The sequence below is a fragment of the Falco peregrinus genome, chromosome 5 (genome assembly GCF_023634155.1).
Source record: "Falco peregrinus isolate bFalPer1 chromosome 5, bFalPer1.pri, whole genome shotgun sequence".
In the NCBI taxonomy this organism is placed as follows: Eukaryota; Metazoa; Chordata; class Aves; order Falconiformes; family Falconidae; genus Falco; species Falco peregrinus.
Window position 1 is genome coordinate 43389963 of NC_073725.1, and position 23135 is coordinate 43413097.

Below are 23135 nucleotides of genomic sequence, written 5' to 3' on the forward strand. Positions count from 1 at the left end.
ACAGCACCCTTTCTGAGTCAAGATTTCATACCCTTGCAGTCACAGTCATGTAGGCTTTTCATATGGAGAACTTCGATAAGCAAGCCTTTTTATCAGTTTAGACACAGCACAAAGGTGTTACAACACTGGATGGTGCGCTCCACATTATCCCATAGATAGTTTTTGTCTTTGGGCTTTGTTTCCTTTGAGAGGGAGGGTGCAAGTGGGGCAGTGTTATCACATCTGCAAGGTAGGGATCCAGGGCCTCAGAAAGGAGCAACTACCCAGCCTACTCCCTGTTCTGCTTCTCTCTTATGGCTTCAGTGGCTGTTCCCCTTCTTGAGCACACTTTGTTGTTTTTTCCAAATCTGAACCTCACAACAGACACACAGTAAGTCCGAATTGCTGTCCATCATAAACTGCTCTGTAAAAATATTCAGAAAACTATAGAGGCACTTGATTTATTCTGTATATATTGTTACAGGATATAGTAACTTCATTGCAGGGGAGAATGTCCTGTGTTGTCTGGAAGGACTGTAATACCATCAACTCTTTTTTTTCTTACTTAAGACAGTAGATGGAAACGTTTCAGTACATCACAGTAAAGCAACACAGTCTTTGCCATACTGCAGAAAAACTTTTCCAAGGGAAGAAAAAAAAAAAAAGCTGATATTCACTTAAAATAAATAGAGTGAAATATCCTTTTATTGTAGATGGAATGGCTGTAGTTACATCAAAATGTTTTCATCAGTCATTAGTCTTGCTGTTGCTGCAGAACTGACAAAATATCAAGTTAACAATAGATGAGAGATACTGTAATCTGGCATACAGAATACCCAGATAAACCTCAGGGATAATATTTTCCTATCAGCTATATCTTAGTTCTGACAAATGAGGCCTTATATTTGGATAAACACACCTTCTCCCTGAGCGTATGCCTTATAGATGGGATTAAACAACATTAATGGGCACATAATACCTTCCAGATATGAAAACCTCATTTTTTAATGAAAAGGCAATAGGAGCTGCTTAGTCAGAAAAGAGAGCAGAACAGGTACAGAGAAAGCCCTTCACAGTCTAACCGGCTGTATCACAAGTGGCTATGACGACATTTGTCTGCAATTTTCTCCTTTTCTCTGAGCTCAGGGTCTGCGCTTATTTCACATTCTACTATAGTTTTATACCAGTGTAACTCCAAAGAAGTAAATGGACCATAGTCTACTCAGTAGCAATTCCTCTGTGCAAGATTTTCAACAGAATCTGGATGAAATTAATTGTACACATGTAGGCTGGTGGACTTTTTTTTTTTTTTTTCTTTAAACAAACTCACGGAAATTACTTACTCTGTGCTTCATTCAGTCCAGTCAGGCAATCTTGCAAAATTTTCATTCTCTCAGTAACCTCCTGGAAGTACTGAGGTGAAAAAAGCACACATGAAAGCAGTTTCAAGTTTCATGAATTGCAGCTAATTATACAACCGGATTTGATCAATAGGAAACCTTGATGAACCAACTAGAGGAATGCTTGAATTGTTGAAATAAAGGCAATTTTTCAGAAAAATGAAACAATCCTCTCCTGATGGCTTCCAAATTAGCTCTGTTTACACATAAAGTAAAAAGTAGCCAGCAGGTACAGATATGCCAGGTGACTCCATCAGCGCTGTAAATACTGTTCATAAATATTTATTAATAATTGCCTTCTGAATGCACACTTAAAATATTTCAGTAAAATTCCTGAAGTCAGGTAATCTATTATGAATAGTATAAATTCCAAATGCATTTGGACTTTGTTCTTGTTAAATCTGTACAAGAAAATTGTACTTGTTTTGGTTAATGGGTTCCCTTCTTTGCCCTACCTGCATGTGAGGGTGTTTGGTGTTAGAGTTCATTAGGCTTCATTAGGCTTACATGATGCTTGTGATGCAGTGTCAATCTGGATGCTCAGTGCATTTGTGTATTCCTTTCATGATTCCCAAAGGCCCTGCTGTGAATAGCACTAACACAAGCACAGAACAGTTGAGGTGGGAAGGTGTCTCTGGTTGAAACAGGGTCCACTGCAATAGGTTGCCCAGGGCTGTGCCAGTCAGATTTTGAATAACCCCAAGAATGGAGACTCCACAACTTCTCTGGACAACCTGTAACAATGTTTGACCAGCCTGACAGTAAAAAAAGTTTTTTCTTAACATTAAAAAGTGCTGCCTGTATTTGTGCCCGTTGCCTCTTGTCCTGACACGGGGTACCACTAAGAAGAATCTGGCTTTGTCTTCTTTACACCCTCCCAGCAAGTATTTATACACACTGATAAAAGCCCACTGAGCATTCTCTTCTCTAGGCTGAACAGCCCCAGCTGTCTCAGTCTCTCCTTATGAGAAACATTTCAGTCCCTTGCAATATGGTAAGAGTACAGTACATTATGGAACAGTACAGATCCTTCTGCTGGCATTCAGGGGATGCAGGTTATTCACTGGATCAAAGTTATTCTCCTTTTAAGATATTTGTCCTATATATTTAACTAAGGTGACACGCATTTGCAGAAAAGCAAGTCCGCAGGGTTACAGTATGTGTTCAGATCTTGGTCATACGAAACAGGTTTATGATAATGATGCTATTTTTACAAAGAATGGTGTCAGTTGTTCTTGTAGCTTCAAAGTATAAAATAGGAAAAAACCAAACCAGATTACTAAAAAGTAATTAAATCTATTCTTTTTATGTGTCGTCTATACCTAGATAATGATTCATAAATAGCCGTATTTTTAATATTGCAGAATACACATAGGTCAAAAAAACACACTCTGAATCCTCAAATCCATTTGATGTTCTGAAATCATCACAGTCAGACCTGTTTCTAAAATGCATGACTGACTGTAATGTTTAATAGTTTGGAACATTTTCCCAGAGTTTTCTCATAAGGGTGCTCCTTGTTTCACTCAGCAATTGTGTAGCTGCCTCTACTAAGGGAAAAATCTTTAGAAGCCAGAGAGTTTGTGATGCTAATCATTGCACCTCTACCACAGCGTTTTTGTACATTTTTTTTTTTTATTGATTAATTTTCCAAAGTCATCTGAAACATCAGAGGCAGATCTGGAAATGGGAAGTTTAACAAGTTCTCCCCAATTCAGTCATTGTCCTAATCACTAGAACTTGTCTTGCATCATAAAACTGCCTTCATGCATAACACTCACAAGGATGAACCAACATATGTTCATGAAAAACACCACTGTGGAAGTAGAGTCCAGTTTTGCTACCCAATTGGCTGGGAATCATCCTGTCCATTTACCTTGAACAACAAATAAAACTGGTGAAGTCATCAGTTTGTCTTCAAGACTTACATAGGCATGTATTTGTAATAATGTTTAAGGCTGTTTATACCACCTTGGGAAGTGAAGGGTGAATTCTTTCTTCTCGCGCTAACTACCACATATCATTTATGTCAGTATGTGGAACACAGGGAATCAGCACCAACCAAAAAATCCTTTTCATTACCATGTGCAGTTATGTTCATTATACCCTTTTACATATAAGAGTTGGCATGATCATTTACTTCTTGCTATATTTTCAGGTTCCTACACAAGTATCCCTGGAAGCTGTAACTTTGAAACACAACATCAAGAATGGACCACCGTATGTGGATTAACACAAGACCCTAGTGATGATTTTGACTGGAATATTAGCAACAGTGCTGTCATGGGGCAAACAGGTCCTGATACTGACCATACACCAGGTATGGGTGTTATGTTCTACATAATTTTGGCGGAAACAAAATATTTAGTGAATTTAAAACAAAATCCCATAGATTAGTGCTAAAATAACAGGAAATCTCAACATGACCAGCTGAAATTCTTGTATATGCAGATGAATTATAGTGAGATATTAGCACAGCTCACAAAGCAGTACCAATAAGCCTTTAAAATTTCACTTTTATATTGGAATTACAATAGAGGATATGTATCACAAAAAAGCCATGTTAAAAATACATAAAATGTCTTAACATATTGAGTCTTGTTATTTATACTACCTGGTAACTTCTAGTTCTGTCTGAACACAAAACCAAATGGCCTGGCATAGTGGCCTATTACCAATCTTTTTAATCATTGCTTCAGCAGCACTGTAATTTTATAGATTGCTCCTTTCAGAGTGGTCCTGATTATATCATTCTTTATACTCCACTTCAGCTTGATGCATTTGTTTTGTAATTTCCTAGACAATGAGCTGCTAAATATAATGTGAAGATACTAATTATTCATCACATCTGGGACACAACAGACCCCTTTCCAAAACAGTACAACATGCCTGTACAAATGCAGTAACTGTCTCCAAGTCTGCAATGATGTTATTCATTAAGAGTCTATTTGAAAACTTTTAAAGAACTGAGGATATGAAAATGTTAATACAATAAAAGAGGATGTATTTGGCAGTAATCATGGGTTGATACGGTATTCCATCAGGTCTTGCTCAGAAATGCTGTGACAGTGAATCCATGCACTGCTGAATGGCTAAAAACCCTTGGATAAACAAAGTTGCAAATAATAGTCCGGCCATCCATTTCTCTCAGACCACCTGAGCACAAAGTATAGTGCTTATATTAAGCAGCACCTTGACTGTATCCATTTGCTGACATTGAATGCTGTAGTCAACCTCTGGAAAACCATGTTGCATACTAGGCATTTTTATAGGCAGCTCCATGAAAGTATCAGCTTTGTGTTTCCAACGTCACCTTGCACCTGGACAAAACAGCACTAGGACATTTTGCTAACCTGTAGCTAACTCATGTTTTTTCTGAGAAAGCAGCTTAATCTGTGTTTTCTTTCCCTCTCCCAATCACCATCTCTGTATGTTTCTCACCAATCACTAGAATTTTTTTCATTCCTATTAGAAGTCACTGAATTAAAATGAAATCTCTGTATGAAACATGCGTCATGCCCTAATACTTGTGATTTCCATAAATGTAACTGTAGTATGAATAGAAAACATTGGACTGATAATTTTAGAAGATGATTATCTGACTAATAAGGATGAAGAAAAAGCGGAGAAATTCAATGTGTCTTTTGCCTCAATCTTTAATAATACTGGTAGACTTAGGGATGCCCGGTCCCCTGAGCTGGAGGACCACAAGTGTGGAAACAGTGGCCTTCCATTTGTGGACACTGAAATTGTAAGGGACCAGCTGTATCACCTGAATATTCACAAGTCCATGGGAACTGATGGGATTCATCCCAGAGTACTGAAGGAGCCAGCAGATAGTATGGCAGGACCCCTCTCATTCATCTACCAAAGCTCTTGGGAGCCTGGGGAGGTCCCTGCTGACTGGAAGCTAGCCCATGTTATTCCCACATACAAAAATGGTGTGAGGGAAGACCCAGGGGACTACAGACCTGTTAGTTTAACCTCTGTTCATAGAAAAATTGTGGAGAAGATAAACTGCGTACTATTGAAAGGCATTTAAAGAATATACAGTTATCAGGCACATTCAACATAGATTCACAGAGGGAAAGCCCTGTTTAACTAATTTGGTATCCTTCTACTATAAGGTCACCCACCTAGTGGATGAAGGGAAGGTTGGGGATGTAGTTTTTCTGGATTTTAGTAAGGCTTTTGTTACTGTCTATCATAGCATCCTTCAGGACAAGTTGTCCAACTGTGGAATGAGGCTGCTTCACAGTGTGCTGGTTAAACTGTCTGAAGGGCAGAATGGAAAGGGTTGTGGTGAACAGGGCTACATGTGGCTGGCAACTGGTCACCAGAGGTGTTCCTTCAAGTTTTGAATTCTAAGGCCAGTTCTGTTTAATATATTTATTAATAATCTCAATGCCAGGGTGGGATGCACCATTAGCAAGTTTGATGATGATACCAAACTAGGAGGTGCTATTGACTCTCTTGAGGGACAGAAGGCCTTGCAGAAGAATCCAGATAGATTGGAGCATTGGGCTATGATTAATGGGATGAAACTGAACAAGTCAAAATGCCAGATACTGCACCTAAGGCAGAGTAATTCCAGACACAACTATAAATTGGGAGAGGAGCAGCTAGAGATTAGCCCTGCAGAAAGGGATCTAGGAGTGCTGGTTGTCAGCAGGCTTAAAAGGAATCAGCAGTGGGCCCTGCAAGCCAAGGGGGCAAGCCACATCCTGGGGTGCACCAAACACAGTATAACCATCTGGTCAAGAGATGATTATCCAGCTGTATTCAGTGTTGATGCAGCCTCACCTGGAGCACTGTGTGCAGTTCTGGGACAGCAACAAAGCTGGTGAAGGGGCTGGAAGGAATGGTTTACGAGGAGCAGCTAAGGATGGTGGGTTTGCCTATTTTGGAGAAAAGGAGGCTGAGGGGCAACCTCATTGCTCTCTACAGCTTCCTGAAGAAGGGGAGAGGGAAGTGCTGAACTCTTCTCCCTGGGATCCAGTGATAGGATGCATGGGAATGGTTCAAACCTGCACCAGGAGAGGTTTAGACTGGGACATTAGGAAGCATTTCTTTACTGAGAGGGGGGGTCAAACACTGCAACAGGCTTCCTAGAGTGGGAGTCTATGCCCCAAGCCTGTCAGTGTTTAAGAGGCATTTGGGCACTACCAATAATACCATGCTTTAACTTGGCCAGCCCTAAAGTAGTGAGGCAGTTTGACTAGATGACTTTTGTAGGTCCCTTCCAACTGAAACAGTCTGTTCTGTTCTATTCTATTCTAGTAACAAATTCCTGCTGTACAATGAGTATGACTTTAAAAGTCGAATTGTCTGAAAATGTAACTGACTAAAATAGTACTCTTCCATTTGTCAACATTTTGAATAATCTGCTTTTCCTGGAGTGTGGTACCATCCTAATGAATTCTAGAAAAACATGCAATCATACATAGGTCCTTAAAGAATGGCTAAGGAGCAGTGTGTGTGGATGTGCGTGAAACATTTAAGGGTCATACCTGAGATCTTGGTTTAATTTACCTAACTGACATTGGCTTGGCAGAAATTTTAATATAGAAGTGTTTCCCTAGATATCCCCTACAAGATGTTGCTGATAGACTACCCAGAATGCCTGTTGATTGTTAGAAGTATTAAATGTTTTGATAAGCAATTACAGTTGTGTTATGTAGACAGCAAACTATAGTTATATAGTGTATAATATAAATATAAAATCATATAATATATTCTATAGATTATACAATATAATAAATAGGGATGGAATATTAATGTACCAGTTGGAATCATAAAAGTGCCATTCTCTAGTTAAGAAATACTTAGCTTTCCTTTCCAGAAGCTTCAATGGTTAGAAACCCTATTTTAATCTCCATCTAACCAGCAAAGAATGGTTAGTATTCAATGTAGAAGTATCACAAGCTCAACTGGTTTTCTCTTGGATTTGTATGCAACATGATCTCCAGGCCTTGACCCTTTTTTGGTGCTTTAGATTTCCAAAGTCAAGAGAGATATCTTTTGAGTGGCTGTAACCGTTTCTGCCCTACTCATTTATCCTCCTTTTCAGTTAGAGAATTCTGCACGTGCTGCAGGAACTGCTCACCTGATCATAAGGGAACCGCTTACATGCCACAGATCCGAGTTTTTTATTTTAGAGAAAGCAAACATCCATATAAGTTTGTGTTGCTTTCCACATTTTCCACATTTGTGAATGTGGAAGTTCATTCCTTGTGGAAAGGGACAAAACAGACAGGTAGAAACTACTGCAGCTGTCCCAGGCAAGCTGTTCCTTGCAGATCAGGACTCTGACTTGCTTTATGGCTGTTCCTTTGACACAGTGTCATGACAAAGCAACCAGTAGCCCTTGGCTTACTTCAAGGAGATTTTGTATGTGTTTCTATTTCACTTTCTCTCATTTAATTGGTTCTTCTTTGGTTCTGTGAATTGCCCAGCAATTTTAAGAAAAACAAAGTTAATGAAAAGCAAAGTAAAAGGAAAACAAAATTAGAGCAAATTTGTCTACAAAATTACTCAGATTTTTAATTTACTTTTAAATTAACTGGTCAAGAAATACATTAGCTATAGAAAAATCACTTGTTAGAATTGTCAGCAGCCTAGGTACTGATGACCTGTAATAGCTAGAAGTATCTGTCAGCCCATTCCTGACCCAAATCCAGTTCCTTCTTGTTCCAAACTCATTTCCTCTAGTTACTAAGTATATAAATACAGTGTACAGAGCAGTCATGCCATTATAGCAATATAACAAAGCCTGTGCTATTATACTAACTTTGTATTAATCATATTTGCACAACTTTGTTTGCAGGAATCTCATATTGGTTTAAATGTGACTTATATTGCTTCATGTAACACAACTTAAATTGACATTACAGATTTCAGATGGATAGAAATGGTCATTTGAAAAAAAATTACATCAGTTTAACAGAATTAAATTACTGAATTGGTACAGTCTTATATCTATCTCAGAGAAGATAAGCCCTGTGATTTGAAAACAGACTTTTACTGATAAATAACAACTATGTTACACCTGTTTAGCATTCTGCAATTTGATCAGTGTGTAGCTTATGCAGGTCTCAAATTTAAAAATATTCATTTCCATATGTTTCCTTCTTAAATCTTTCTTGCTTGCTCAAAAATAGGACAATTTCAAATTTTTGCCACTGCATCCATGAGCTTTTTAAGTATTCAGAAGAGGTAGCTGATAAAGTGCAGAACATTTCAACCTCAAAAACTTCAGGCAAATGCAAAACCAAACTTGTTTAAGTTTTGCTATATAACATACATCATTCTGCCATATATCTTACACCATGTACCAAGGAGCCAGGTACCTTGGTTTTGACCAGTTTGCTGGTCAGGATGTAACTATATGGGACCATTCTATTTATGAAGAATATAGTATATCCATGTCATTGTACTCTTTCAAATATTTTTTTCCGTCCTGAGAAAATGTACGTTTCTTGAAAAATCTTGAGGCACAACATGATACCCAGATAACCCTACCTTAAACCATCATCTCAAATAAGATTGCTTCAAAGACAGCAAGAGAAATGAAGAACATTTCCTTGATAGCCACTACAATTTACAAGTAGTCCAAACTATGGATTTGCTTTGACTGAGATCCATACTAAATCATTCTCACTCTGAACAAATGATGATTTGCAGGTCTGTAAGAATGGTGTGTTGGATTGCAGTTTGGAAGCTCATTACATAGCTTTACTTTATGAGTGAAAGGCCTGAAACTGCAATCAATTTTGGGTAGAAATAACTGCATCTCACTTCAGATGGGTAATAATTTTTGATATTTTCACCCAGTCCAAGTGGGTCTCACTCCTGAGGTAACTCAGCAATGAGCAGCTTTCTAGTTTTGCTTTCTTAAAATCTGTATTTGCCACCTTACTAATAAGAAGCAGTAGCTTGTATCTCATACTGATCTTACAGTTGAAGAAACCCCTTATTTTTGTTGTAACAGAAAATTTTTGTACTGATGGAAAAGTTGTAGAAGGAAATCTTTTGCCTTCTAGGGCTCATAATGAAGCTGCTAGCTTGGGGGGCTTTCATCATTCTGTAAGAAAATTTAGTGTTCATGATTTAGCATATGGCATTTATACTATTTTAATAATTTGTCAATATAGGGAAAAGGTGAATTTTAGAAATTAAGTTGGGTCCATCACTATCCAGTTTGTTTTACAAATATTTCTTTCCTTTCCAGAACAGCAGTTAGTTCATTGAACATTTCTTCTGTGCATCTGCCTCAAGGCCATCACAATTGCTACTCTCTTGACAGTTACATCCCACACAGATGTATAAATCATATACCTTGTTCTTCACAAACCTATATTCTTGAATTATTTTACTTTAATGCAGAATGAGACTTGAGAAACTTTAAATTGCAAAGCATATGAAACCATAGTCCCATATTCAACTGCAGAATACATGAACTCGTATCTGAGGAGTGGGTATACAGAGTGGGTAGGAAGGCACCAAGTTTGTTTGTAAGGATTTGCAAATCTTTTGCCATAAGGAAGAGAACATGGTATATTGCAGATGCACAATTTACACAAGTTCATCCACAACAATTCAAAATCTCCTTCCATAGGTATAGCCATCTTCTTTATGAAACGTTCATTAATATTTCTTAATAAAACAAAGCAAAAAAGTGTCATATTTGGCAGGGAATCAATATTTTCAGATATATCAGTTGTTAATCAGCTGTTTACAAAGAGGCTTAGAAAAGTTCACTTGAGGCTGGCTGGACTACTATTATGATTCTGATAACGTTTTCTATGTCTTCTGTCCTTTAAAAGAAAAGTTAGGATACATTCCTTAGAGTAAAAATTCTGGACTTTTTTCTCCTGAGAAGACTAGGTATGACCTTCAACTGAATAAAACCAAACTTTTCTCTTATCTGAATAATTGAGCTGTTTTAAAAAGTTTGAGATAAAGTTTTGAGAGAACTTACTTTAAAAGTTCTTACTGAAATAATGCTTAGTAAGCAGCCTTACTAATTCTATTTTTGAGTACCTTACCAATGTGTTCCATGATTTAATACATTCATAAAAGTAAACTCCAGCTAGGACTGATAGGCTGACTTTCTGAATTCTATTAGAGCTACGTGGTTTGGGACAGTAATGTTTGGAGTTCCTATGCAGAAGCTCCTACTCGTTGACTTCTGCTGGAGTTGAAGGTGTAGTATAGTGGAGAGGTACCAGAGTTTAGGAGATACTGTTTTGCCCATTTTACAGACAGGGACTGAAGGTACGTTTGCACATATGCAGTTTATCTAGTTTATATTTGTATTTCATGTTACCCTTGAGATCAGCTTCCACAGATGACCCAAAGGTCTGGGATGTGTGCCCTCTGCTGAGGCTCACCAAGCCATGATTCTACATTAACTCTGAAATACAGGTAGCTCACTCACGCCTCTCATGAGCTGGAATGCCCCTTCTGCAAGACTAATGCAAGGATGCTTACTTATCAGGAGGGCTGTCTTTCTGCATTTCAGAGTACAGACTGTCTGTATGGCCATGACTGGAGCATATCCCACCACCTGAGAACCATCTGAAGGGGACAGCTTGATCGTAGTGCCCACTATGACCCTTAGCTTACATAAAAATATTATCTCTAGCATCCTGTTTTGGCAGCAAAGCTGTTTGGTCAGTAAAACTACATTAAAAACTTCACCAAGCTGCCCAGAGCTGCTCTCTGTGAGCTTAAAGCTTCAGCAGCCACTTGCAGTGGCAGTTGCCAGATGACATGGGTGAAGATGACTTGTGCATTTCATCCATTGATGTTTATTGTAATGTTGTTGCAACTACCCTCTACTTGACCTTCACCAAATAGTAGCATGTGTCCAGCCAGCTGCACCCCTCTTAAGCAGATCTTAATGACACCCTCAGCCTTCCAGGAGTAAAAAAACCAAGCCACAGTTACAAAAGTGAAGGACATTTGGACAGGAATGAACTTACCTTAGATAAAATATACTACTTGGATCTTGACATACCTTCCTAGCCCCTCTCAATCCCAGTCTAGCTTGATGAAAGTGTTAGTCACTCTGAAGCCTTCTCCTTGTAAAAGACTGCAAAGTTAAGCTAAAGCTTTGGTTTTGAGCCTGATTATGGTTTTGAGGTAGAAGGTGGCGGGGAGGGGTGTCGTTCGTTTGGGTTTGGTTCCCACCCCACCTCTCCCCCAGAGCAACCCTCTGAGACAGTTAACCATTCTACAGCTATTCTGGCTGCAGCTAAGGTATCAGTTCCATACTATATTAGAAAGAGAACAGTGTGCTTTACCTGCTATCATAGCACACTGTAAGTGAAGTTACAGGGACACCAAATCTGGAAAGATGAGAGAACCCCATTCCCAATGAAAACTGGAGAAAGCACTAGAACACAAAGACAGAAATTTGATCTGGTTATAATGAAGGGGCGTTCAGTCTTTTATATGAGGATCAGGAATTGAGCCATGGGGTTGGATCTTTCTTTGCAGTTATTCAGCTACTCAAAGATAACTACTAACTGAGCTCTGATCTTCAGGTGTTACTTCTTTTGCAGCAAGTTGGAAAAAGTTGTCTGCTAAGGTCTCCAGTGTATAGCTGCTCAGGACAGCCCCAACAGGTGCCCTCCTCTTTGTGAAAAATCTGTTCTCTTCATCACGGAAGATTTTGTCATACTCTTCTCTCCATGCAAAACCAAACCTTACTTTTACCACAGCAGATGGAATGAAAGCGATGACAAAGAAGGGGCTACTGGTAGCAGCTAGTTAATTAAAAAAAATAAACAAGTCAGCAGCATGATTTGCCTATTCAACCTCTTGCTTTTGCTGGTATGTGTTCTTTTTAGGTGATAGGCCCCTTTTGGGGTGTAAGAGGGTGTCATATTTTTCTGCATGGAGCCAAACAATGAATTCTTTTTTATGCTACCTTGTGGTTTGTCAGCAGCAGCTGAGTGATAGGAAATTTGGATATCTAGGTCCACCAACAAGCCTCAGGGCTTCGATGTGTTACCTACTGCCATGTTGCGTGACGGGGAAATTTCCTGGATAAGAGCTATCAGCAAAGGTGCTCATGACTCCTGCAATGTCAACCTTCAAACAGATCCTTAGAATCTGTGAGTGTTTGTCTTTGCAACACATTGAAAATTTGTTATTCAAATATGAATCAAGTATTTACACAAGGATAAAAACCGCAGAGTGAGCTCTGAGGATGGTCATATTAATGGAAGATCTATGTACAGCTAAGGTAGGGTGTATATACGTGTATTTGGTAAAAGACACCAGCACCTCTGCATATAAAAATGCTTATGCTTTAACTCATAAAGTAGTATTGAAAAACTACAAATTATTTTTATCTTTTTATTAAGGTAAAGGACAACATTTTTTGTATGTAAACTCGTCTGCCCAGAAGGAAGGAAACAGAGCAAGGATAATTACCACCAAACTCTTCCCAGCTAGCCTTGGCATCTGTAGGGTTCGGTTCTGGTTCTGGATGTTTGCTTCTAGGCAAACAGGAGTCTTAAAGGTAAGAGAAAAAGCACTTCTGCTACATCATGACATAGTAATATTTGCTTCAGTAGTACTTGCATTTCTGTGTCTAGAACAGGGGTCCTCAAACTATGACCCACGGGCTGGATACGGCCCCCCAGGGTCCTCAATCCGGCCCCTGGTATTTACAGACACCCCCCGCTCCTCCCCCACCAGGGGTTGGGGGGGGAAACCAAGCAGCCGCAGATGACTGCCTGCCACTGCATCCGCGAGCCAGCCCCCTGTTTAAAAAGTTTGAGGACCGCTGGTCTAAAATGAGCAAAACACTCAGAGAAGTGCTCCATCACAACTTCACTGCAGTTACACCTATATACAAAATTTTTGCTGACAAGATCAAGCGACAATCCTGTTTTAGTTTTAATTCTACTTGAAGTCCTGTTGGTACATATGTAAGAGTTAACATTGCATGTTTGACTGCCATCCTTACATGTACTGAACATCAGCATAGTCCTCTGCACAATTCACTCTTTTAACAGAAAATTGAGGCAGTTTCCAATGTTCAGGACAAAAACAAGATGTCATTTAAAATAATTTTTTTAAACATATTACTGTAATCATGTACAGAAGATGTTTGGAAAATAAAGGAAATAAAGCATTTAAACATATTAACAATTATAGTTCAAGTTTCCATCAAAATGTCTTCTTGCTGTTCACCAAGCATACTTAACTGGCACACTTTCAGTTGTTAAGTACCCTAGTAAAATTACAAGCAGCGATGTGAACCCTTGGCAGACAACTGATTTCATGTGGCTCACAATAAATATGCTACATAATGCCATTTTTAGAGGTCTGAGAAAGACTCCTACCTGTGGTAGTTAGATTTTGAAAAAAACAGGTTATGTAAATTCTACTGCATGTGACAATGTAAGATTTGCATATACTATCAAAACTCCCAAACTAAATTAGCCCATGTTAAAAGTGAGCAAGAATTTTTTTTTTTTTGTCTTGCACCTGGAATTAAGTCAGAAAGTTTGGACCACAGTTTTTGTATTTATTCTGTTTGTCTTTGATCTGGTTCTCCACCATAAAGGACAGTCATAGCACAATTTTGTGGGATTATAGTGCAATTCAGGCTGAAAGGGCCTCAAGAGGTCTCTAGTCCAACCTCCTGCTCCAAGCAGGGTCAGCAACAAGATCACACTAGGTGGCTCAGGAATTTACCCAGTCTTGGAAATGTCCATAAGTGGAGACTACTCAACCTCTCTGGGCAACCTCTGCCACTGCTCAACTGTCCAGCATGAAAAGACTTCTTATATCTAGCCAAAGAGTAATGTTACCTTTCATTCCATCCTTTGCCTATCTCTTTCAAAGTAATTTTTTCAGGATGGGGTTTGCATCTAAATTTTATCTCTAACGCTGAGTTCATGGATACTTTGTTACTTAGTAACAAAGAAAAAAAGCCTTATTAGGTGAAGTTAGTATAACCAGCAGACACTTCTGCTTTCAAACTGATTTTAAATTAGTTTCTGTACTGGTTTCAGTTGAGATGATAGAGTTAATTTTCTGATTTCTCACAGCTGGTGCAGTGCAGTGTTTTGAATTTGGTGTGAGAACAACCCTGATAGCACACTGATGTTTTTAGTTGTTGCTGGTGATGTTTATACCAAGTCAGGGATTTTTCAGTTTCTCAGGCCCTGCCAGCGAGAGGGCTGGAGGGGCACAAGAAACTGGGATGGGACACAGCCAGGGCAGCTGACCTGAACTGGCCAAAGGGGTATTCCATACCATAGGATGTCATGCTCGGTGTATAAAATGGGGACTGTGGCGGGGGATTGTGGCTTTTGGCCAGGGCCTGCTGATCTTTGCTCAGGGACTGGCTGGGCATCGGTCTGTTGATGGTGAGCAGTTGTGTCGTACATCATTTGTTTTTCTTTTCTCCCTTCCCTTTGGATTTCATTCCTGTTCCCTTCTCCCTCCTCCCTCCTCTTCATTATAATTGTTGTTGTCATTGTTTTTATCATTTATTTTATTTTATTTCAATTATTAAATTGTTCTTATCTCAACCCTTGACTTTTACATTCCTTCCCCATTCTCCTCCCTATCCCTCTGGAGGGTGGAGGTTAGTGAGCGGCTGTGTGGAACTTAGTTACCTGCTAGGGTTAAACCATGACAGTTTCAAATTACATTATTTTAACATTTCTTGCTATTCAGTGAATAAAACTGCTCAAGATGTATTCTTCCCAAAGATATTTCAGTTATTTAAGATGAGGTTTTAAAATGTGTTTATATTGTAATCTTATAATTTTCATATCTGAATATAGCATTTAAAATACTCTGCATTGTCTTCAAGTCCATTCTTTTCACTTTACATTATTTATCTTTCCACATACACAAAGTCTGCACATTAAGATTAAGAAAACAAAGCAGTAGGTAAAGGTGGAGAAGGTTCCAGGTTAAAATGAAGTAAAAAGCAAACAGCAATTGTTTTTTGGATCATTGATAACTAAAATACTTGTGATAATCTATTATTAGCTATTTGTTTAATTTCAAGTATTCTGGACATTACAGTGTGCAAGAGTGCAGACAAGACTTTTTGAAGGAGCTTGTGAAGTTTTTCAAGCTTCACAACACTTAGCTTTAGAGAGTAAGTACATGTGTGTGGCCTACGTGTGAGTTAGTAGGCAGACAGCCAAAGAGTCTGCTTTTTAATTATTGCATTTCAAACAGACTAGTTTAATTAACTCTCATTACCTTTAATTTCATAAAAACATCCATAAAGAATTGACATTCTCTCACATACAAATAAGGTTCCCTGTTTATGGCTTTGCAACAGATAATCTTTATGTAGAACCTTATAACAATATTCCTAACAGACTGAAGTACTCAGCAAGGAATCACCATCCTATTGCAGATCCAATTTAACCTTACAGTCATTTTGCTTTTTTCTATCAAACTAATAATTCAGCATCAATTGTTGCTGGTTTTTTTAGGTGGAAAAAAAAAGAAAAAAATCCTAAAAGAACAAAAAGGAAAAACAATAAAACCAATAGCCCAAAACTTCAAAAGCAACAGCTCGGTGAAAAATTTTGTTCAGTTGCATTGGAGGTGAAAGAAGTCAAACTGTAATAGGAAGTCTGAATAATGTGTTAGAATATAATAACATCAGTACAAAAGCTGATGATACAGCTGTTACCTGAAATACAGCTATCTGGTCAAGTCTGAACTAAAAAAAAAAAAAAAAAAAAAAAAAAAAGACTAGATATAGAACATACTGAGATGTGTGTGTGATTAAAACAACATACAGGGAAAGTTATGAGTATAATCCTATTTATACGCAGAAAAGGAAGTGGTCACTAAGAATAGAGAAAAAATAACTAAAAATGCTTGTCTTCTGTATTCCCAATGCACGTTTCAATATGACAATTCTATTGTTTTAACATTTGTAATTTGTTCATAGGGAAGCCAAAAGCATAGGCGGCTATTATTATTATTATTATTATTATTATTTATCATCATCATTATCTTTGGAAAAGACAATGTTTACAGCAACTCCTGCATCAACATAGAATGAATGCTATTTCAAAGAGATCTGAATACTGATGTTTCAGAACATCAGTTGCCTATTAGACAACAGGAGAAAAAAGTTGCTTCATAATGATTAACTATAAAACCACTAGCCTTCCTTAGGAGTGTATTGTTAACACCCTTTGAGAGGTGAGTGATTGAGCACTGAGTGTATGACTGGTTTCATACATCAATTAATATGCTCTGAACAGTAACAGCTCTTAATAGAAACAATTTTTACTGCATTATGCTGCAAATATAGTTTTTTAAAAATATATATTTCTTTCTATATTTTTATGACTACTCAGTTGCATTTAATGAAGCAGAAGGGAATTTTCAGCAAGAAATGGAGGTGATTTTCACATCTGTTTCATTCCAGTGGGGATCCTATTGGTCATCTGTCAGACAGAAAACATTCAGTTTTCATTAAGCTTCAGCATTCTGTCTCTGTCCATTTACTTCAGGAGTTTGTTATACAGCTGAGAATTAAAACCAAAATTAATTCTTGATGTGATAGTTTAATATATCAGTTTTCTGCCTTGGTATTTGTTGATACTAACAGAACTTAGGTATAGTAAATTTTTATGTAGGACAGGTCATTTTTACTAAAAATGACTAAATTTTTTATTACTTCAGACTCACCTTCAAAGAAATAAAGAGAAAAGAGGCAGTTATTTTTTTTTTAAGTGCTTCTCTGTCGTGACAGTGAATTGTGATACAATTTTTCTAATCTGATTTATGGGTTTCAGAGAGACAATTTCAGTCTGCCACTGGTGTAGCTTCAGTCCAAAGAAGATGTGCAATGATGCCTGCCAAGGAATGTAAGGAGTTCAAAGGCACGATCTTAAGGATGCAGAACAGAGAACATAGTATTATTATTCACTGGAGTCAGTAGGAAGTTTCCTCAGCTGACACAAGTCTCTGGTGCCTAGTGAAGTGGTAATACAGGTTGTCTTTCACAAGATTTTCCTGCTTCCTTGGCTGTTTGTTAGACTATAGGTAGGGTATATATGGGAGAACAGACCTCTTACAATGCACCATTTAGATCTCCTTTGGCTTCCTGGTTATTACTCAGTTCAGATGAAAGATAGTACCTTCCAGCATGCCAACTGCTAGAGTCAGGCACGATCAGGAAGATAATATGTTATCTTGAAAAGTCAGCACGAGGGTAGAGCACAGCCACATGAGTTGTAACTGCCAATGACTAAGTAGAAAAATAGCAGTTTATATTTCATGACCTTCAAAAGTACATGCACTTCCTCTGTCCACAAAATGAAACAGAAGTTGAAAAAAGAATTCAGAAGTTTTTAACACACAGGACACGCTGTGGAGAATTAGAACCGAGTCATGATTTTAAGGCAGGGAAATGGGATTTGCTAAAGAATGCTGTTCACATATGGACTACGAATGAACCAGCTGGCAAAGGCACCTTGGAGAAAGACCAAGAAGCAAGTATAAAAGCTTCAGTCACACATTCATCTCATGCAGATTATCATGCTAAATTCTTCTTAAAATCACCATGAGGTGTGTATTGGGTATCTTCACTCCTGAGCTTTTCACTTTGCAGCGAATTGATAGCTCTATTTCTGTTGGTTCGTATTCTTTGTGATTTCAATTGTGTGTGTGATCTAGAAACGGTGTCAGCACAGAATGAGGAATAGTCAGATATAGTAACTAGTTAATATAATACATGCTTCTTACTTTTAAATTAAACTGATGGGATTTAGCCCACAACTATATCGATACTAGCTGAAGCACAATCTCCCCAGACTGATAGATAGAGTTTTTCAATGGGACTTCACTACAGGTGGTTTTTTTAATTACATGCCATACAGTGTAATTCATCTTGGTAGCTTTTTCCTCTTTCACATTTTAGATTGTTTCCACTACAAGGCTAGCTTTTAGGTAATTCATAGGTTGTATGTGTAGGGAGATGTAGTCTCTGAAGGCACTAAGCACCACACAGCTGTAGCTCTCCAGGGCTCTGGGGAACTCATATGTATGAGAATTTGCTCTGTCTTTCATGTGCTGTATATGTTTACATAGGCTAGCAAAAATCTCGTATATGCTGAATATATTTCCTGACCCAGAAGATGCTTCAAACTCTCAGTGACATAGGAAAACTCACTGAAGAATACAGTATTACATCTTATAATTGTTTCTTCACTTTCTGTGGGCACGGTCTCTGAAAGAGTGAGATTTGTATCCCCAGCTAAAAGAACAGACTTCTTGGGCTTCCCATTTTTCTGAACTCCATTGTAATCTCATTTTATTTAGCACATATTTTAAGTTATGTATTATTCTTTTAGAAATTTCAGCTATTTTTTTTTTTTAGGTACATAAGAACACAGACCCATTCCTAGCATAGTTATGGATAGATGAAGACTTGGAGAAGTGAAGTAAAAGCATTCAGGAGTACTTTGGCAGAAACTGGGATTGAATAATTTCCCTGGGAGAATGCATGAGAAATGGAGCAGAGTTGAGCAGTCACCTGAGAATTCCTACCTACCAGTTTAGTGATTTATACCAAATGCTGTCAGTTTACACAGGTTACCTACAGGCTTATTATGAGAAACCATACACCAGGTTTAAACTTTAGTCAAACCTAACTGAAGACGCACCACACAACACAACATATTAACTAACCCTTAGTAATTACAAATCTGCATGTCCTTACTCTATGGTAAATATGAGTTAAATCTCAAAGAAAAGAAAACCAAGGCATATAAAATTACTTTACATCTATAAGAACAGAAGCTGATGTCATCAAAATGTTGCTCTTGAGACTTTGACTTGCTGCCACCTCAGACCCATTGGCCAGTATAGACATAGCAGGTTTCATGATGGATTTATTGTTTGTACTGAGCTTTAGCTGCAGGGTTGATTTGTATGTACGCAGAATGACTGCACGGTCCATCTGAGACTAGGATCGGTATGGACATGATGCTATTTCTGTACATAGAACTGCTGAAGCAGGCAGATGCTTTGCAATTTTTGCTATGAAAAACTTCTTATACCAACCCAACAAAAAGGAAGGAAAAAAACCTCTGATTTTAAACAATGGGCCAGTCTTTAACTGTCCTGTTAAAAGAGACTCTGTTATTGCCTTCAAATGGTTTTGATTCTTCCCCCTTCCCCAACAGTTTTTTCTGCATCTGTGAGACTTTACAATGAGATATATTGAAAGTGATATCTCAATATTAACCTTCAAACCTTCAAAAAGTAGAAGATAACACTGCATGATACAGTAATAGCTAAAACTACACTAACACTATTATGTGCTGTGAAATTCTAGATCTATGGGAATGTTGGATTATATGATTGGTAAAAGGGTGAATGTTCTAGTGATGCATACAGGTGTTGTAACCTCACACATGGTGTTATTGTAATTAAGGGTTTCAATTTATAAAGGCCTTAGAGCCTGATAATGTGATCACATACAGTTTTTCATTTCTTCATGAATTGAATCAGCTATTTCTTCTACACACCTGTTCTTTTAGCCCTACAAGATGCATGTTTTTTGTGACAAAGTATTGCTCTTACATACAGTCATGTAACGAAACTTCAGTCTTGACAAAATTAGGTCCTGACTTGGATTATTGCATGTCAGACTTCTTGATGCTCCTCTCCTCCAAAAATGAAATAACTTGCAAGAGCATTCAGGCATCAGGGATACTTTAATCAATACACCAACTTCTATAAAGTATGTGGTTCGTGGTGCCATTTGGGTTTTTAACTTATTTGTTCCACCAGGTTGGCTGGGAGAGTCAAAGGTATGTAGTTATACAGATTGTTAGTATGGGTTTAAGTTTATAACTTTCTTGGGTCTCATTTTGTGTTCCATTGTTAAATCGGGGCATGCAAGTGGGAACATGAACCAACAGGCCACTGAAGAGTTAGTCTAAAAGCTTAAGAGAAGGATGTTTTTGAAATTGATGAGGAGGGGATAATGATTAAAATATTCAGTTCTTTAAAGAAATAGTTATCACCTGGAATGGCTACAATATGCTTACTTTCATTACTCCCATTCTTTTTAATTATTTCTGACCTATTTTAGATTTTATAAGAATTTTGGATACCTGAATGGGAAGAGCAGCTACCTGTTTAGTCTTCAGAACTTCCTGTGGTTGGCTTTAATTCATCAGTTGTTGGTTATGAATTGTAATTCTTATTGCTTTCACTATTTGGTAATTTTATTCATGTTTTATTTTTGGCTTTGCTATATATGCTTGAACTAATTTACCATGACTGCCTGAAACATCATTTTATATATCACTTGTACAAGACAATAGACTTAAATCCCTGGATGCTAAGCCTTTTATTTATACCTCTGAAACCTGCACCCAGTCTATCAGCTATAAAGAGGTCACCTTTTAAAGATGAAAGGATAGATCAAGATCCTTCTCAGTCTTTCCTTCAATGTTTAGATGAATTTGACGTTAGGTCTTTACTCATTAGCTTCTTTATGTCAGGCTGAGACTCTCTGTAGGTTTTCCAATTGGTGATTGTATTAGCAGGTTTTTATTATTTTATTTTCATAGTAGCTGTTTATTTGCAGCTGAACTAGCATTAGTAAAAGTGTTCAGTAATATCTGGTCATCACCAAAAGGTGTGAGTTTGAACCATAGCTAAGAAGGCCAGTACTACCCAGGTAGGTAGCTGCCTTGCTGGGCTCGGGTTATGTTGCTCTTGCTAAATGCACAGCTCTGATGCTTAACAGTGATTCAGTTGCATCTCTTGGCTTTCATTATCAACAGGTATACATGGTTGAAGAACATGGAACAGATATTCTTATGTGGTCTTCCAGTAGAAATGAAGAAAACAAATGGATGTATGCAAATGTAGTCCTCTCCAGTAACAGCCCTTTCAGAGTTGCCTTTGAAGCTGAAGTGGGGTGGAGTAAACCCACAGAATTTGCTCTTGATGATATTTCTTTCACCCCAGAATGTATTGGTGGAGGTATGCTATTACATAAATATATATAATACATTTTTTCTTTTCATAGGGCAGAGAAAATTGTGGCATTTCGTATGTCAATCTATATTGCAGTTACAAAGTCTGGATTTCTTTCTTTTGAAATTATTGCAGTACTGCTGTGCTTTTACTTCATTCCAAAAAGTGTAGAAAAGAAATGGGAGAAGCACAATCATGCAAAGAAGTTTGTTTTTCAAGGTAAAGTAAAACGTGTAAAAGAAAGAAAGATAAAATTTATCATATATGACCATCATGGCAAATTTTTAACTAGCACGTTTTTCCGTAAAGGAAAGGAGCCATTATACTTTCCTATCTATTTGTTGGCTGAGTGCAGTATCTGAATAAAGATACTTGCCGATGGATTGTGGAAGACAGTTTTGTGTTATAACTAGCAGCTGAATATATGAGTAATTATAGCAACTCAGAATATTACTGTCATTGAGAGCCTGTTACTGTTTTTATGAATCATATTTGAGAGGGATCTACCATCACTCAACTGTATTGGTTCTCTCCTGTACAAAAATAATCAGAGAAGGTCTCAGTTTGGGATGGAAGAGTTTTATGAGTTTCTATGTGATTTACAATTATTCAAAAAAGAAAATGGTTAGTTTTTCTATCTTTGCTCTCTTCATAAAATATCTTCAGCGGCATAGCAAATTTACCTTGTTGTCAGGCTCTTTGAGAATTTACAGTCTCAATTCTGCTACACAAGCTAAGTGACTTGAACAGTGTTAAAAAAAAAAAAAAGTTAAATTCTAATGCTTTATAATGTTATGTGTATACCATGAGACAGGCAGTGGCTTACTCTGCAAACAAAATGTAACATACAATACAGCATCAGAAGAAAAAAATAAGTATATGTGCAAGTACAGATTCTGATAGAAATATCAGCCATTCAAGAGTCAAGAGGGGAAGAAAACTAAAGAAAAAACTTTTTGTCTAGGTCTTCATTCATAAGGAACCACTAGGAATTATTATGGTTAAATCAATGCCAATACAAATGTTAAAAAAATGTTCTTGAATAACATTTCTTTCAGTTTATACTGCTCTTATTGCTCACATAAGATAGCCCATGTATGAACTAGTTGTCATGCTCTTCAAGAAACTGGGTTTTAATATTGTGATAACTAAGCAGTTCCTTGGAGAATTAATCACATGCTGATTAAGGCTTAAACTGAAATATTATGTTCATGCAGGTGACATTTGCTCAGTCTCAAACTGAATAAAAGTTTTGTTTGTTTTCTCTGAATAGTACCACCAATAGGCTTAGGCAAATATTATTTTGGAATGTTCTTCAATGAGCTGCAGACTGTGTACTTAAACAGGTTCTTGTTCTACCCCTATTATGTTAATCACCTTTGTTAACCATACCTTAAGAATTACTTAGGCAGTTTCATGCATATTATAGCATAATAGAAAAGGATTTTTTCAAATTACATATTTTAAGTACCTGTAATTAAGTGGAAGACCTAGGTTTACATTCAAAGAATGTATATAAATCAGCTTTATAAAATCACTACCTTGTAGATAATTGAACAAGAACATTTTCCTTTAATAGAAATGATAGGAAAGTTTACGTGCCCCACTGTTAGTCCTGCTTTGATTTTTGCTCATCCTGTTTGTTCAAAGACCTAGCTCAAAGAAAAGTGTATTACCTGCAGGAGAGGTTTTGTGAAATGTTCTCCCTTTCAGAAGACAGCTTTGCTGCTACAAATCTATTTT

General features: G+C 37.5%; 1 protein-coding gene across 1 annotated transcript in view; it reads left to right on the plus strand.

The window, feature by feature from the left end:
- Positions 1-23135, plus strand: part of MALRD1 (MAM and LDL receptor class A domain containing 1) — a 282749-nt gene that overhangs the window by 191215 nt on the left and 68399 nt on the right. Inside the window, exons 30-32 of the mRNA XM_027777677.2 lie at positions 3538-3699; positions 12755-12912; positions 21197-21398. Of these exons, the coding sequence (XP_027633478.2) occupies positions 3538-3699; positions 12755-12912; positions 21197-21398 (522 nt within the window). The remainder of the gene's footprint in view (positions 1-3537; positions 3700-12754; positions 12913-21196; positions 21399-23135) is intronic.